Source organism: Platichthys flesus, chromosome 18, assembly GCF_949316205.1.
Source record: "Platichthys flesus chromosome 18, fPlaFle2.1, whole genome shotgun sequence".
Lineage (NCBI taxonomy): Eukaryota > Metazoa > Chordata > Actinopteri > Pleuronectiformes > Pleuronectidae > Platichthys > Platichthys flesus.
Window position 1 is genome coordinate 1,109,279 of NC_084962.1, and position 18,407 is coordinate 1,127,685.

The 18,407-nt window shown below is 39.9% G+C and overlaps 2 protein-coding genes across 2 annotated transcripts in view; one reads left to right on the forward strand and one right to left on the reverse strand.

Annotated features, from left to right (window-relative positions):
- Positions 1-7,210, forward strand: part of kcnk10a (potassium channel, subfamily K, member 10a) — a 31,377-nt gene extending 24,167 nt beyond the window's left edge. Inside the window, exons 5-7 of the mRNA XM_062410772.1 lie at positions 194-386; positions 1,580-1,722; positions 3,494-7,210. Coding sequence (XP_062266756.1) covers positions 194-386; positions 1,580-1,722; positions 3,494-4,162 — 1,005 coding nt within the window. The 3' untranslated portion in view covers positions 4,163-7,210. The remainder of the gene's footprint in view (positions 1-193; positions 387-1,579; positions 1,723-3,493) is intronic.
- Positions 7,211-13,490: 6,280 nt separating this feature from the next.
- Positions 13,491-15,461, reverse strand: ptger2b (prostaglandin E receptor 2b (subtype EP2)). The gene is made up of 2 exons (XM_062410771.1): positions 14,679-15,461; positions 13,491-13,988 (listed from the first exon to the last, which is right to left on the reverse strand). Exons 1-2 carry the CDS (start codon positions 15,459-15,461, stop codon positions 13,746-13,748), a joined length of 1,026 nt encoding a protein of 341 aa, XP_062266755.1. The 3' UTR covers positions 13,491-13,745.
- Between the last annotated feature and the right edge of the window lie 2,946 nt (positions 15,462-18,407).

Genomic DNA, 18,407 nt, shown 5'->3' on the forward strand with positions numbered 1-18,407 from the left:
ATCCTATGTGGAGACATTTACAGAAAACACAGTGTCATGCTGAATGGATATTAAAGCTGCCGGGACTGATGCATCACTGTCCTCTTTCAGGCTCTGTGACATTCACAAAGGAGTAAAATTTGAGCGCTGCTGAAAATGAGACTGATGTCATGGCTTACACTGCTTTACATTTGTATCTGACTCTCTCTGATAGAAGAAACACAACCAGATCAGTCAGACTAAAATCCGTGTGACCTCCACCCTCCTCTTCATCCTGGCTGGTTGCATCCTTTTCGTCACCATCCCTGCAGTGATCTTCAAACACATCGAGGGCTGGACGGCCTTGGAGTCCACATACTTTGTGGTCATTACTTTGACAACAGTTGGAATAGGAGACTATGTGGCAGGTAAGGACTGGTCTGTCATTGTCGGTGTATTCTTGAATTGACATGTCAGACCACGAAGTTCCTGATTACAGATTTTAAATTTGATTTATGATTCATTTATTTCCAAAATATTTGATTTGACTAAAACGGGAAAAAACTAAGAGATCGAATTAAGAAAATATTTGATATAGTTTAGAATGATAGAGATGCAATTGCGAGTTTTGTGGAAAACAATTCAATTATTTGCAATCCATTAACGTGACTAATGTACATTATTGTAAGCTGTGTTCTTCAGGCACCCACCCCTGAGCTAAGTCACAGTAAACAAGATGGAAAATAAGCTCATAAATGGAATCAATCTGTCTTGCTTGTTCACTTGCTTGATGAGTACTCGTGTGAGCAGGTTGAGACGACGTTACAAGTGGAAGGTTGTTTTGTGCACTATGAATTGTAATCCAGGCAACGTTCCTGCCTTCAAATACCATGCCAAGGATGAAACTGGCGGTGGTCTAGTGGCAGAAACTTGGACTATGTGCAGAGAAGGTCTCTGGTTCGACTCCACGGAGAGACAACAAAAAGACAAACCTGGATTGATGTGTCCAAAAATCCAAGAGTCTCCCTACCCTGTCTAATGCCCCTGAGCAAGGCACCTTGCTCCCCCAACATCTGCTCCCCGAGCGCCGTACATGGTCGCTCACTGCTCTGTGTGTCCTGCACCAGATGGGTCAAAAGCAGATATTAAATTTCCCTACCTGCATGAGTATGTCTGTGCATGTGTTTGGGACTAATAAATGCATCTTAATCTTAATGTGTGGATTGCTGAGTTCTAACTCCTCTGCTTATTTGTAAAATTTGGTAAATCATCACTACACCCTTTGTGTTAGTATCAGCTTATTTGGCAATGCATTCATTTTATACAGCAGCATCTGGATTAGATATGAAGGTCCCTGAGCATAGACGCTACAATGTGCTGCTGGTTGGCCCTTTATCTATAGCCTGACATGGGTTTGACTTGGAGAGAAAATAGAATAAGTGGATGAGACAGGCTTCACTCTGTTGATGGAGATGCCATGTGTGAGGATTGCCACAAATAGGACTATTCTACCAGCCACCATGAACTTTTGTGTGATTTTGTGACTGTTTAAGTTTCTTTGAGATTCACCTGTGAAGTGATACCTTCTTCTTTATGTATTCATACCTTGTTTTCTTATCAGGGGGAGACCGGAGGATTGAATACCGGAAGTGGTACAGACCATTGGTGTGGTTCTGGATCCTGGGAGGTTTAGCTTACTTTGCTGCTGTGCTGAACATGATTGGTGACTGGCTGAGGGTACTGTCCAAAAAGACAAAAGAAGAGGTATGCTCACATAAGAAATGATTAATACCGACACCATGTCTCTGACCAGGGCGGCACAAGCTTTGGCATCCTCTGATTTATTACACTGGCGATATTGTGGCTGCATAATTCATGATTTATATATTATTATGTTAATTGAATGATGAATAATTGATCCTGTGATTCTATTTTAATCATATTCTATTGGAATTTTTTACCACCAAAGTTCTCAAGAAGTTCTGGAATAAGAGTAGCACTCCATAAACTGTTGCCTCTAGATGAATTTTACTGTCGCATGACCTCCACCTTGCAGTGGGATTCTTGAGATTATCCCACTGAGACGCACCCTGTTTGTCGAAGAGTATGCCAGCCTGGCCTACCCTGTTCAGACCTGGTATTTACATCCATCTCTAGTGATCTGCTCACAAGTGGACAGCTCTAAGTACAGCTGTGAACTCACCCATTGAAGAGGCATCACATATCCAATCACCCAGAACACATGTCGCCACTTTCTTTTGGCATTGTAAACACAAATTCCACCTCAACTGATGTCCTCTGACCCAGTGGTTCTCAACTGGTCTGGCTTCGGGAGCCACCATCAACCCTTAATGACAAGCCACGACCAAAATCGAGGAAAATGTTCAACTTCTCAAATGAAAAGATGGTTCAGTTTGAACCTGACATCGTACAGAATATCACAGAATGCAACACACAAAAAACAAGTTTAATGATAGACCAAAATGACCAGAAGGTGGCGATGCTAGAGAGGGAAATATTCCCTTGTACACTCAATTATCTGCATTTTAATTAAAAACCTAAATGTGCATCTTAAGGACACAACATACATAACAATTCAGTAACATCAGCATTTTTTAGCAGGCTCAACAGTTTTTTTCATGCACAAACATGAAATAAATAAGTCCAACTACTGAGAAGTAGTTTAAAAAAGACTCAAATTATGTAGCTTTAGCTGAGAATACTCACTCACTGAATCTATGACAACCAACAGTGCACTATGGAACAAATTCAGTGTCTTGAGTAGCAGCTTTTATCCATAAACTCACAATTTGTTTTTGCCCAGACAAATGCACAGTGAAAACGGGTCCGCGGCCCAATTTTAGATTTATTTGTGCCGCAATATATACGTTGACCAATACAAAATGATTATCCTTTTTTTAACTCACTTTCTCTTCCTCACTCACACACAAGTGAAATCTGATCAAAGTGGGAGACCCTTGTGGAGAAACATTCGGATGCCAGGTGTGAACTGACCTACTTAGGTCCACATGTGATCCGATATGTCAGGACGGATGTGAATACCAGGTCTGAACAGGGCCATAGATTATTGATATACATTATGATAATGAATTATAAAAAAAAAAAATACATTTAAATGTTTGAAATAATAAATGGTCTGTCAATCTTGTCAGTTACTATAGTGTTAGAAAAAACAGACTTATTAAATTATGCACTCATTATCTTGAATGAGGCACAGTTAAAAAAGGATTTGAGCTTATTAGTTGGAAATGCTTTGTTTTTTTACTGGGGAATTTATGTTTTTTTCCATTATACAATCTAAAACATTTCTCCATGACTACTGAAAACTGTATGATAATGAGCTGTTAATAGTTAGCAAAGTAAATAATTAAACGGTTGCATAAACTTTTATTGAGTGTAAAGGTTAATGAAATGTCATAGATACAACAAAAAAAAAATTATTCATTTAAAAAATCACCTAATTGGACCGCAGCATTATTTTTCTAATAACTTTTTTCCTCCTTGTTTGGCTAAGGTTGGAGGGATCAAGGCTCACGCAGCAGAGTGGAAAGCAAATGTGCGAGCAGAGTTCCGGGAGACGCGCCGACGTATGAGCGTGGAGGTCCATGACAAGCTGCAGCGTGCCGCCACCATCCGAAGCATGGAGAGACGTCAGTTGGGCCTAGACCAGCGTGCAGTGTCTCTGGACATGCTTTCCCCAGAGCGCCGTGCTATCTTTAACAGTCTGGACACCAACAACTATAAAACTTCTTCGCAGGAGAGCATTGACACCAAGTTGAACAACCTCCGGTTACGCGGAGCCGAGCAGTGCGAACGGCAAAACAACCACCAAACTATATCCGAGGACAACATTTTCAACCGCCTAGGCTCTGTCACAAAGCTGGCCAAGCGCAACAGGAATCGTGACCTGAAGAAGAACATCCCAGATGAGGGTCGCCGGCCTCACAGTGAGGCCTATGGCTGCACCACACCCACCTTTGACTGCAGCATACCCTTTGCAGATGAAGGAATAAGGAAGGATGAAGAAGAGGATGAAAATGAAGACAAGGAGTGCAATACTAGCTTGTCAGATTTTCCACTGTTTGTTGAAGTTTGTATGCCACAGAATGGGTTTTTATCAGAGCAGACCAAAGAGAATGAAACACTTGAAGCAAGAGAGTTGCTTAGTGAGATGGGCCCATAAACAGAATGTACCCCTACAAGAGGAGATTAAAAAAAACACCGGTAGTGCCTTAGGTCTCCCTTATTCCTGTGTGTTCTTAAGTAGGGACTATACTTGTCCCATTGTGTTACATATTGTAATGTTCACAGAATTCACTGTGCCCTATGGATCTGATGGACACATATTGTGTTTCATAAATGTGAGAAGTGGTGGGATCTCTGCAATTGTGCCATGCCAAATGGTGGTCATATTAAAAAAGTCATCAGCTAATAGGTGTTTAAATGATAAATAACTTAAGTCTGAGCCTTGAAACTGTGGCCATCATGTCTCTCAGTTAGGCTAACACTGTACTGAGCTAATGTTATCTCAGTAAGACGCACTCACATGTGTACGTCAACCAGCAACAATGAACACAACAGCGCCTGTCTTATGAACCCTTGCCAAAGTTTAAGGTCAGTTTTGAATTGTCTGTATCATGCGTAAATTGTGATTAAACGAAGATGACACTTGCTGTTTGTTCACACCATTGTTGGTTCACGTGTATAAGAAATGATAAAGCTACCCTTATGACAGCTGTTGTTAATTCAAGCATACAATATACCTTGTTCACCAATTAGACACATATGTGTGGTATTAAAATGTGTGATTGTCTGCTGTCCATGTTAAACTACTTGACAGGTGTTTTCCTTTATTATCTGGAGAATGATCTGGGGTTCAACATTGGGTGAATATTTCACAAAGATTTCTACGTTTTGATTAACCAGGTTATATTTATGTTGTTGAGGTAAATGCAGACCTTCTTGCACTTTTGAAAGTTGTGTGTGCACTGACTTATTCATTGATTTTGTATGATTACCTCATTGTTTTGTGATCAGTGTATTTTGTGTTTTACTTTACATTTAACATGTAGCTACTGGTTATCCTCTCTGGAACTGTTCGCCCTTCGTCAATGAGGTAACAATGACAATTTTGAAAGGAAATATTGGGTATTTTTTCCAAAACTTGGGCCAGTACTATATTTAACTTTCAGGAGAAAATAGGAACCTTACTTAAACATTGGGTTACTGGTCCCTCCTAGATGATGTCAGGCTGTCTATTTGGGTAGCAAAGCTGAATAGAATACCTCCTCCCTAATGTCTGACATACTTCTTCTCTCGTTATCAGACTTGATGATATGGTCCCAGATTTGAACATTTCACTTGGTGAGTGCATTGTTATCATCATCACTGATAGAAATGATGGCCAAAAAGGCAATGACCACTTTCTAAAAAGCTTGTATCGTGTTTGAATAAATCTGGAATATCCTTTAACCCAGACCTAGAGGATGCTGGTCACATCCAAGATGATGACACTGTCAGCCAGGTGTTAGACTCAAATAAAATCAGACAAGGCTGGACAGAAATAGGGTTTGTTCTCAAAGTGTTAATCTCAAACTTATTGGATGGCATTGACATAATTGTAAATATTTTAAATAAGGTCTGACACAGTATGGACCTCCAACTCGGTGCTGTGACTCCATATTGGCTCAAGTCAGAACACAAGTAAAAGACAAAAACGATCATGACCCAAAAAAGCTCATGTCAAGGAGTAAAATAGTAAAACAAGAGAGGCTTGATCTAAATGTAACAATTCCACTATGTGTTTATTGTCATGCTGTTTTTTACATTGCCTACAAAAACTGAGTTGATAGAACTTGGATTTAAATGTCAACTGAGAAAACGCCACACGTTCTCTGTGCATGGTCCCTAAGCTAAGCTGTTTTCTCTGTACCTTGTCCATTGGATGATGACCTCTTAGAACACTATCTCAGGGCTTGTTGTCCTAATGTCTGTTGATGACACTGTTTGAAAAGTGCTGCATTCACACTTTGAGAGGATGACGGAACAATGACTGCACCGATGCTCCATGAAAATGAGTGAGAACAGAATGGAAGATAAGCCATAATGCAAGAGGAGGGACTGGTCCATACTTTAAATGAAATACCAGTTAAGCAATGGTTTGAGATTATGAAGAGCACTGTGAGCATGCACTGTATACTTTTCATTGGACTTAAGTCAAACATATCAAAAGACAAGTAAGAGACAGCCGGAAAGTGCCTGAAGGGACTTCCTGGAGCATGGATTTGGGTTTACCCCTCAGTGGAATCTTAATTGAAAATGTTATTATGAACAAAGTATAAGGAGCATTGATGGAGTTAAGCTGGGATAAGCAAGTAGCAACCACCATCACTAACACACTTGAAAGGCCGTCGATCAAGCAAACATACAACATTATATACTCCTGTTAAAGCCTTAATACCGCTTTGGTAAATTGTCATACTCACCATGATGTCACAGAGGAAGGAAGAGTAGCTCTGTAGACCCAAATTTCATGTGATAACAACGTATTCTGCAGAAAACAGTTTTATTACATTAGGGACATTTTTGATGGAATTCTATGCAGTCGAAAAAATGTCACAGCCAGCATCAAAGGCCATTAAGGGTACTGCATCTTCGTCTGCAGCAATGGTGGTGGCTGTATAAGCTAACTATGTTCTTCCCATGAAATTAAGAACATTGTCATTCACACAATGTACCATTGAGAGAAATGACACCAAATGCATACAAATATGTCACTTACTGTGATAAAATCCCATTAATTTTTTTAACCTCGCTTAAATTCATGTTAATGTACTCGCTATATGTGTATGCACATATCTGTCTGATCCTACTGTTCAGATTACTAAGTGAAGCTCTAGGCTAGTTTGAATGCAGCGAAAGCAAAGACTATCATCACTAACATGTGTTTTAAAACGCTTCTAAGAGCTACCAAACTGTCTACATTTAAAAAGAAAACCAAGACATGGAACAAAAAAGGCATGCTATGTTGCAAAAATATATTACAATGTATATGGTGTTGATTGTATACCACTATTTGCTTCACAGGATGATGCTTACTGACACATTTAGTATTTTTATGTAACTCCCTGTGTTAAGATGCACAAGATGCTAGTGCTCTGTACTTGAACGTTGCTCACAGTATTTCTCCTGCAACCATTACATTAAATGTACTGATTGCATTTTGCAAATAAAGATCACTGAATAAAGTGTTGTTTCTAAGTTTGGAGAAGTACATTTCAAGGTCTCAAAGGTGGCTCTGAGTCTCATGTGCCTCTTTCACAGTAACCATCAGGGGCTTTCATCAGGGCAGTGAGAGGAGAATAGATCGGTTTCACAGTCACAGACTGGGACCTCTGGTCACTGACATTATCCCTGGATTTCCTGATATTATTTTATATGTTTGCCTCTGAATAATTATGTAATGAAGATGTGTATAACCTTGCCTGCAGACACACTATTTGACTATGTGTGGTATTCAAATTCCCCATCGGCTGAAGAGAGTTAACACAACATAAGCTGAGCATTGTATTCCATCGGGAAAACACAATTTGATTTCTACGAGGTTTATGCTACCGTAGTTCTTCTACATGCACCATAATAATACATTTGGGGAATATTGACGTGGAATAATTTCATTTGTCCAGCCCATATTCCCGAATCACAATTTGTGTCATAGGGCTTTAACAAGGTGTGACATCCTCTGCCCTTAACCCTCAACAAGAGTAAAGGAAAAACTACAAACTCAGAGAGAGCCACATGTGAGGTATCCCTCTCCCAGGACGGACAGAAGTGCAATAGATGTAACGTGTAATGGAAAACATTAGAAAGATAAAGGTATTTGTAGCATTGATTAGAACAAATACTTTGTATCTTAATGGAAGGTAAATTAATTGATGGATTATTGTCAGTAATAGGAGAGAATCTGAGTAGACATATTCTATATCAAGCAGTCTTGTTGTAATCATAGTACATGGTCAGCAGCCACCATGATCATGATCCACCATAAAGATCGGATCTCAACACAATACAGGATCTGCCACAAGTCAGACTAATTTCTGACATGCAGTGGACTAATTTCCACTGCACGTCTCGTAACTCACAGGCAATAGCATTATATTCTAACAACTCACAAGTGTGGATTTATTGTGTTTCCGGAACCTTGTGAATCTGGTTGGGTTTTTTATAATCCTGTTTCCCAGTAGAAACACCCGGCCGAAAAATAAACTTAGTATCTGCCAGAGTTTATAACTCCACTCCTCTCAGAATGGGTAATGTAAATCATAATGTCTGTTTACAACCACAGCTTGTATGACTCCTCTGATCCTTTTACTTCCAGTAGTCTGAAACTGAAGTAAGTTTACATTCCTGACTTGTGGTGTGGGAATTGCATTAGGTCATATAAGGTCTTCTTCTCACCGAATCCTTTAACTGAGCCTGAGAAAAGATCAGATAAAATACAAACAGATGTTGCGAGGTCATGATGACAATTCAGCTGGTTTCTTTAACATTTCCTCATTGAGCTGTTACTCATCAAGATGTCACAGACACAGGGACTGAGAACAGCTTGCGTTAAAGGAGTCTAAATGACAAAACTGTGAACAACTACTTTTGGTGAATTTGTGACTTTACTGGAGTAGAACAGCTGGATGAGCAGCAGTAGTAAAGTGGTGGTACTGAGCAGCTTCAACCTCTGTTGGATAAGTGTGTGAGGTTGCAAATGAGGAATCATCAGCAGTAAAGTTTTGCTAGAAAAGACACAACTGATTCTCGCCTGCTGACTAGGACAAAAAAGAGAGACCATATCCCACCCATGTTGCGCCTCCTACACTGGCTTCCTGTTTGTCTTTTAAATCTCTTAACAGACTGGCGCCGTCTTATTTATCAGAACTTCTTATTGGGTACACTCGACAAACCTCAAACAAGACTACTAACAAGAGGAGATCGCGCAATCGCAGTGGCCGCACCAAACCTGTGGAACAACCTACCACTTCACATTGGATCTGCCCCATCTTTAACACTATTTAAATCACTATTAAAAACGCACCTGTTCTAACAGGCTTTCAGTTGAGTGCGTTTCAGTGCAGCTGATTTAATTTTTCTTATCGTATTTCTTATATTTTATTTTATTATTTGTATTATTATTTTTTATATATTTTTACATTATTAATTTGTTTTTTATTTGTATTACTTGAAATTTAATGTATTACGTTTTACTGTCCTTTGGTCGTACCACTCCACCTGTAAAGCACTTTGGTCATCCAAGTTGTTTTAAATGTGCTATGTAAAAAAAATTGAGATTGACATTGACTAGAAAAGACGTTTGTTGCTTATTAGCAGAGGTGTGGACTCGAGTCACATGACTTGGACTCGAGTCAGACTCGTGTCATGAATTTGATGACTTTAGACTCGACTTGACAAAATGTAAAGAGACTTGCAACTCGACTTGGACTTCAAAATCAATGACTCGTGACTTCACTTGGACTTGAGCCGTTTGACTTGATAAGACTTGCTCCTTTCCCCAAAACACAAAGATTAAAAAGTATGTTATTAAGGAGCGCTCTGTATCTGTCATCGTGTTTGTGTGCGTCTGTGTGTGCAGCGCCGCCGCTCCCACAACGCGCACTACGCGTTGTGCGTCGGGCACCAAGTCCTGAGGGGGCACCAAAAAAAAGCAACTGAAAAATTATCATAGTTATTATAATTATGTAGCCGAGCGTTTGGTTGTATTATAAGTCCGGCTTCAGCCGACAAAGGACACGAGAGCAGGTCATGCGCTTGGGACAGCACACCCGTTTATTCTCCGTTCATTTTACAACTTCACTATTCACAGCACCCACTTCCTTTAAAACCCCCTTTCAAAATAAGAGTCACTACCAACAACCCACTTAAAACCGGAAATACAAATCAACCCTCAACAATAACAATTGTTATTGTTGAAATATTAGGAAATATTAGGTACCTTTTAGCCATGTATATCACAAAAAAGGCAGAACAAGAGATATATTAAATTGCTCAAAAAAAGTTAAAGAAGATTGACTATTCTTGTTTGTACTTATTGTTGATTATTTAATGTAATCATAGAGGAGTTATGCTTAGGGCACCAAAATGGCTCGCAGCGGCACTGGGTGGAATCATACTACGTCCACATCGTGCACAAATGACTGACAGACTTTTGGCCAATTTGGTCTTTTGCAAATGCAATTCAGCATAGGGCCCTGACATATAAAAAGCACAACCCTGTTCATTGTTATGTTCAAGTATTTGTTATGTTTCTCACATGTACACACACACACAGACAATATGAGGTAAGATAAATGAGATGAGATAAACACAGGACAGGACAGAAATGTTCATGTTCATGTATTTGTTATGTTTCTCACATGTACACACACACACACAGACAATATGAGGTGAGATAAACACAGGACAGGACAGAAACTGCTGTGGAACTAGTTAAAATGCAAAATACAATGTTAGCACTTTTGTACAAATAATTACAGTTGCACTTGTTTTTTCAAATGTGTTCATTCTGTAGGAGTGGTTTAAAATGAAGAATATTCTTGCAAAATATGAGTTAAATGTTAAAAATGACTGGTTAATAGTGCAATAGGGAAGTGCAATGTTGGCACAATTTTTTTCTGTAATTTCAAATGCACTTGTTTTAATAAATAAATAAACACAGATTTTAAAAGCATACATGATCTGTGTAAATATCTTATTACTCAGTGATCAAAAGGACTCGAAAAGACTCAAAACTCAAACTGCAGGACTTGGACTTGACTTGAGACTTGTCAGTCTTGACTTTGGACTTGACTCGGGACTTGCCTGTCTTGACTTGGGACTTGACTCAGGACTTGAGAGCAAAGACTTGAGACTTACTTGGGACTTGCAAAAAAATGACTTGGTCCCACCTCTGCTTATTAGACACCACTGAAGATCTTGAAGTGATGGGAACTTGTCCTATGTAGAGCCCAGAGCTGTAATTGTGATCAATATGTTGTCATTTTGTTCTGTCAGCTGAATATGTAAATAGGCAACTTGGTGAACAGGATAACATCAACAATGTTACAGCATCAGCAGTTACCAGGGATGGAGTTGTGCCTGGAGAGGTGGGTGTATTCTTAATGTATGCCACAACTTTTGTGTCATATGTTATGCATACGTATGCCTGTCCTGCAAAAGATAGACATGTGTTTTGAACAGGGAAATCTAAGTCTACTCTTTCATGTTTAGTTCACCCAATACTGGGCCAATGTTATTAAAGACATTTTCATTTAATTTGTGATGAAGATTTAGATTTAGGGTGAGACAAATTCCTCATTTTATCCACTCTCATCTGACAAGTAGTGTGTTACTTTTGTAAACCGTCACTTTAAACAGTTGATAGTGTAGGCCAGCATGTGCCATCATGATAAAATGAATATTAATTTGCAAATAATAATGATCCTAAACAGACTTAATGCATGAATTACGTAATCAAACATTGTGGTTCGTAATGACACAGCCTTTTCTCTATATATGTTATGGAGCCATCTCATTACAGAAATGTAACAAAAAAAGGAATAAATATTGAACAATGGCAAGAAATTCATATTGAACAATACGACTGAGCATCAACGAGTCTAATATTTACAACTGTCTGTAGCGGCCACTTGGCATGAAGAAGCAAGATGCAGCTTTTGGATAATTTCAATCGTCTTGCTATGGAAGCCCATTTCTGCCACTATGCTGTAAAAAACAGAGAGGCAGTGGTCTAGTGGCAGAAACTTGGACTATGGGCAGAGAAGGTCTCTGGTTCGTCTCTGGTTCGACTCCACGGAGAGAAAACAAAAGACGAACCTGGATAGATCTGTCCAAAAATCCAAGAGTCTCCCTACCCTGTCTAGTGCCCCTGAGCAAGGCACCTTACTCCCCCAACATCTGCTCCCCAAGCGTCGTACATGGTCGCTCACTGCTCTGTGTGTCCTGCACCAGATGGGTCAAAAGCAGAGATTACATTTCCCTACCTGCATGAGTGTGCCTTTGCATGTCTGTGCATGTGTTTGGGACAAATAAATGCATCTTAATCTTAATCTCTTAATCTTAAAACAATTTGAATGAGAAACTATTGAGGACAAGAGGTGACTGACATGAACTGCTTGTGCTCTGTAGGTCATATGGCCTACAGGACGGGAATCATGTGGAGGAAACAAAAACACTCACGCTTGGGAGAAAAATGTAAATTGGCCTCAACTCCACTGTGCAGCCTACAGTTAGCTAAAGAGAAAAGTAGTTTGTAAAAACTTGCATCCTCACATCCATGTTACATAACAGCCATGTGTGATGACTAAAAATACTTCTCCACTGTAAAAAAAAACTTTGCCGCTGTGATTGAATCATTAAAGAAACCCAGGTGTAACCATCAGAAACTATGATTTACTAGGATTAGAGAACAAAACTTTTATTTTGAATGATTTTGTTACCTTGAGTTATGATATTTAACCGTAACATGGTCCAGAGCAGATACGTGATCTCAAAAAAGCTCACCTAGGGCAATTGGTCTTGAAGTAGGCCTTGCCATCATTTTCTGAAAATAAGTGTCGCCATATATTTGTTCAAAATATAGCTAGCTTTGAGGTCCAGGTCTCACTCCAGTTGTCTATATTGTTGAACAGTTTCTTTATTAATGTTCAGAACTCTTGGTCTCTTTAGTTCTTAAATTTCACATTGGCAAGCCACCAAACCCAGTTTTTATGTGTGTTACCCAATTTTTTGCCAATTTCTTCTAATGCAAATGACCAGGCCTTCAATAAATAGTTCTTATCGACACTGAACATTGTTGTTCCTGAGAAAAAAAAGATATCTGTCAAAACTTCTTCATGGATGGAGGAGATAATATAGCCTGCACATATTAGAAAGCTGAACACAGGTGAACATCTCTCAAATTGTAGGTACATTTTTCACTGTTGAAAGAAATACTTACTTTAAACAACTGCCAGATAAAGGAACCAAAGGACCTGTATTTCTCTAACCTCCACAGTTCAAAACAGATTGTAAACTGTACTTCACTTACTGCAGCCGATTGTCATTTTTATCAATGAGACACATAAATTTGAACACATACACTTCACATTTCATCTCACTTGCAGCCTCCACCTTGCCTGTGTGATCCTTTCTGCAGATATCTTTTACAAATAAAAATAAAAATAAAACTTGACTCTGATCCTTGTTTGTTGACCAAATTTCCACCACACACCTCTGTGTGGTACCAGATCCGTTTTGGAACTGCTTGTGTTCAGCTGCTGCTGAAGGAACTGGGTCCCCTCCGTCCGCCAACAAACTGTCCTTCATATGTGAAATATTGCATACAAACAAACAAAAACACTTCAATTGACTCTGCACTCTCCAAAATCCTCAGTAACACATGCTCCTTAGGGTCAATGGGATGAGTGATTGTTCAGAAAATCAGAGAGTCAGACACACAGATAAAAGAGGTTTCTGTATTTATTAGCAACAAAACCTGTGCATAATGACCCACGATTGATGGATTAACAAAAGAGACAGGCCCACTCCAAACAGATGCCTAAATAACATGACCTCACACTCCAACATCATCTAGAAAGCTGCCTGGTGTCTGCTGAATGAGATGTGGCAACATTGGCTCTGTTTGGTTTTACCCGTTCTTCAGTTCACTTCACCTACCCTTAGACAGAGAATCTGCTACAGGCCTAGAGGCCTTGTGCAACTCATTCATGTGCACCATTGTCCTCATTTTCCTGTTTTTGGAGCTGTAATGCAAGGCCTCCTGCAACGTGTTTGGACTTCTGGGGTTTCTGCAGCTTCTTCCAAATAATTTTCAGAGCAGAGGGGCGGAGGATGATGAAAACCCATGGGTTAATGATGGAGTGGAATGAAAGCAAACGGAGAGCTCGTAGATCATCTGTGTAATGCTTATCCGTGTTGCCTGTTAGGTTTATGCACACTCTGAGCTGTGGAGGTGTGAGTGCGTTTGTGTGTGTGTGTGTGTATGTGTGTGTGTATGTGTGTGTGCGTGCATGCGTGTGTGCGTGCGTGAGTGTGTGTGTGTATGTGTGTGTGTGTGTTGGGAATGGGAAAGAAAGGAAATACATAATTACAACATAATATAAGCATTAGGCCTAACGCTGCATCACGATAGCAACCAGTGAATACTGTGCAACAATGCATAACAACAAGGCTTTACTGCAAGGACAGTATACTGTATACTCAGAGCCTATAATGTTTACAATGCAGTTCCCCTCAGCTGTTATAGAAATCCAGCAAACAAAGCAACGCGCACATTTATGGAGAGTGCAGTGTTAAATTCTGAGGGATACTGTATTATAATATTATTTCCATTTTATATGCAGTATTAAGCAGTATATATATATATATATATATACAAAAAAATAATTATATCTGTTAAATAATGGTTGTAGTTCAGAGCACTAAATTTTTTTAGTGATGAAGCATAAAAGGCTAATACAGCGGCATAACAACCTGGAAAAGATTGAACAGAGATGTCTTTGTTTCTTTTTTGTCCTATGGCAATATACTCTGATACTCTATACCAGTAAGAACCGTCTGTGTTGTAATGGTTTATTGTTGATACCTCTGGATGAACCACATTGTTGTAAAATTGTAACCATTAGAGCTCTTACCACTATGGGGAAGGTGCAGCAGATGAAGACAACAGTGATGAAAGCTAGTGGCAGGAGATGAGCCACCTCCTCTGTCATGGACCTGTGGTGCCGGAAGAGCCGGCGGACCTTACCCCTCCCGTGCATCCTTACCAATAGATAAATGACAGATACGTTGCACACCACTGTCGTAGAGCTCATGATGAGGATGATAGAAGCGTAAAAAACGGTGTAAACTTTATCGTTTTTCCCCGTGTGAGCCATCTGCAGGAAGCACCAGGTCCCCGGGCAGTACTGCACGTAGTCACCAAAACCCATGAGAGGAGGGATGCAGAAAAGAATGCTGCCCGTGTAGACGAGCGTAATGACAACGTAAGCACAGTGTGTGCTTAAGTGCTGCTCGTACATGTAAGGGTGGCCAATGGAGAGGTAACGCTCGAGCGCTATTACGCATAGGATGCCCAGTGTGGATAGGCTCAGGAAGGTCATACTGAAGCCAAAGTAGGAACACACCTCTTTGTTCGAACTCATCGCCACCAGTGTTTTGTTGTGAAAATAAGCGGTCAGCACAACAGGGCTGACAGACAGGGAGCCAAGTAGGTCCGTCAGGAGAAGCGCAGTGACCAGGACCTGGTAAAGGGACCGGTTGGTCCTCCCGCGGCGGACTTTTAACAGGAGCAGTGCCACGATATTCCCGAACACACCTGCCGAAAACATAACCGCCGAAATATAGGGCTGTCCAGAGCTCACGAAGTCAATGTCCTGGCACTCGTTGTGCCACTTAGAGTTATTTCCCACAGACATTTAGAGTACACGAGTAAAGCGAGTGTTCAGTGGTAGTGTGCTGAAAGTCAGTGCTCATGTTGCAACTACTAAATTCGCGCCCCGCCCCTTATCCGATCTCACACACGCGCATCACTCACAGACATAATCTAAACCAAAAGCAACGTAATTTTACACTGTATTTTGATAATGTTGAAATGTAGCTCACTGAAGAGCCTTTACGGTAACTGCACTGTGTATTCTAAGCTGCTGATAGGGGACAATGTAGTGAGAACTCAGAAGTATATTGTATGGGTCATCATGCAATTTTGTTTTATCGCTCTGCACATTTGAATGCTATGTACATTGCCTTGAAAGGAGAAATTATAAATGCAGGGTAAGAACTGACTGGAATGGAAAACGTAGAGGAAAGCTGTCGGCTCCTGTCCTTTGGAACCAGTTTGCAATTTGGCTTCAGGTGATAGACTCCATCTCTAAGGTAAGGCTTAAAACCTGAATCTCCCAATCAAGCCAATGGTTGAGGCTGGCTCAGTTGATTCCAGAAGCATCCCTTAGATATGCAGCAATAGGCCAAGATTGCTGGGGGGAACTCCCATCATGCACTGAGAACTCCTCTGCAGATCTGACACTGCAGCTGTACATGCACGTGCGGGGTCATTTCCAATCTCACATGAATGAATCAGTGTGTTTTGACCTCAAATGATTAAGGTGGAAGTCCATGCTCTTACACAATAGTTAGCTTTTAAAATCACCTTGATAGGATTAAGTTGCTAAAAAACCTCTGCAATAAATCCTTTGTTCTGATATTCAAGTATATCGTAAAAGCTACTATTCACTGTGATGTCTGACGATGTCAGTTCTGTCTGTTCGTGTCAGTTTTGTATATGAGCTGCGTTTTAATTTGCAGGGGAAAAAATGTGATTTTTTTTGTGGCACACTATGTCCTTTGGATGGCGCCGTTGCCCACGATTTTTGCTTCACCCAATGTAGTACTATACATTTGTGTTGTAAGCTAAAAAACTAAAGTCTGGTACTGTTAATGATGCATGCTGCTGAATGACTTTCATTGATGATAATTAAAGGACCCTGAGGATACTGACACAAGCATGACACAATAAATAAGTTTTATTTTTTGTGCAGTAAAAATGTAATGTTTAATTAAAAAGGTGAAAGATTTTCTTTCTAAAATGGAAAGTCTTGTCACATGTAAATCAAAACCGAAATCGATGTATACCACTACAGATAAATCATGTTTTGGACTGAATTGCATTTTTGCAAATTAATTTATTTTGCTGGAATTTAGTTATATTGTTTTTTTAATTGAAAAAAAAAATAACCCTACTGTAGAGTTAGACAGCTCTGCAGCAGTCTATCGTTATCACAGTCACCAGAGTGGTTAGCTAGTAGCTTCTAGTAGCTAATATTAACAGAGTTTATTCCACGCATGTGCACAACAGCATCCCAGTGCACGCAGGCACAACATGTTCTAATTTGACATCACTGCTACTCATATTATCAAATATGCTCAACACTCCCACTCAAAGATATGTGTATAGCTCTCTATAGTGGTAAATAAAAACCAAAAATACATAACTCCAAAATAAAACATTTGGCATACTGACAGTGTTCTAAAACCTTCAAAACATTTACATTTGCCAGTTCTCATTACTCTCCAAACAAATACCCCTTGAAACTCTCAAACTTAGCCTTTGTCACTGGCTTGGTAAGGATATCAGCTACCATGTTTGCAGTAGGACTGTATTCTATAGATATTTTGCCTTCTGTGTGTGCAGACCGTACAAAGTGAAACTTTATATCTATGTGTTTGCTTCTCTGTCTGCATACTGGATTCTTAGATGAAGCTATCGCCCCCTGGTTGTCCTCATATATCTTGACTGGTACATGCTGGTTACTACTATCTATTTTTCTAAGTAGTTTTACAAAGTACATACTCTCTTCAGTAGAAGCTGCTATAGCCATATATTCAGATGTTTTGCTGCAGCCCAATGCTACTGCTTTAGTTCTGTTAGGTATTGAGATAATTTTCTAACAGCCCAGCTCAGGTCAGGTCTGATTCATGTCATAATTTATATCAAGCTACCTATTATCTCTCTATATCCTGTTGAATCAATAACTTCACCCTCACTGTCAAAGTTTTACTTTTGCTCCCATGGGGTGGATCTCAGTTTGCATTCGGACATTCCAAATTTCGCTAATATATTCTCTATGTGTCTCTTTTGAGTCATTTTGATCTCTCCCTCACTCTGTATGAAATCAATACCCAGGAAGTGTTTAAGTGGACCCATATCTTTCATCTTAAACCTTCTCTTCAACATTTCTTTAACATCATTGAGTAAGGTGTTGTTACTCGCTGCTATGATTAAGTCAACTACCCATACTAACAGAATCACTTTCTGGTGCTCAGATTTTCTGCTGTAGACCCAATGATCAGCATAATTTTGCACAAAACCATTCACTGTAAGGTAAAAATGTAGTAACATGTTCCAGTTATGCCCAGACTGTTTTAAACCACAAAGACTTGTTGAGTTTACACACTAACTGTTCTCCGGTTTTTGACTTCATCTCAAACCTTCCGGTTGCTCCATATATACTTCACAGTCCATTGGAGCATGGAGGTAAGCAGTTTTCACATCCATTTGGTGTAAAGTAAGATCCTCCTGTACAGCCACCTGCATTAATGCTCCTACAGAGGTCATGTTGGCTGTCGGTGAAAGGGTGTCTTTATAGTCGATCCCTTTGCATACCCCTTTGCGACATATCTGGCTTTACAAGTCTCAGATCCATCTGGGCTCTCTTTCACTGCATACACCCAGCGACCTCCCACTGCTTGTTTGCCTCTTGGCAGTGGGTTCAGAGTGAAAGTGTCATTCTCTGTCAAAGAGTTCATCTCCTCTTTCATCGCGTCAGCCCACATTTTTAACTTCTTAGAGTCCATTGCCTATTTAA

Excerpts from the sequence above, each read along its gene's own strand:
- ptger2b (XM_062410771.1), bottom strand. The coding sequence starts at position 15,461 with ATGTCTGTGGGAAATAACTCTAAGTGGCACAACGAGTGCCAGGACATT. Across the intron at positions 13,989-14,678 it reads GCTGCACCTTCCCCATAGTG|CTCAGAGTGTGCATAAACCT; the intron begins GTAAGAGCTCTA and ends ACACCTCCACAG.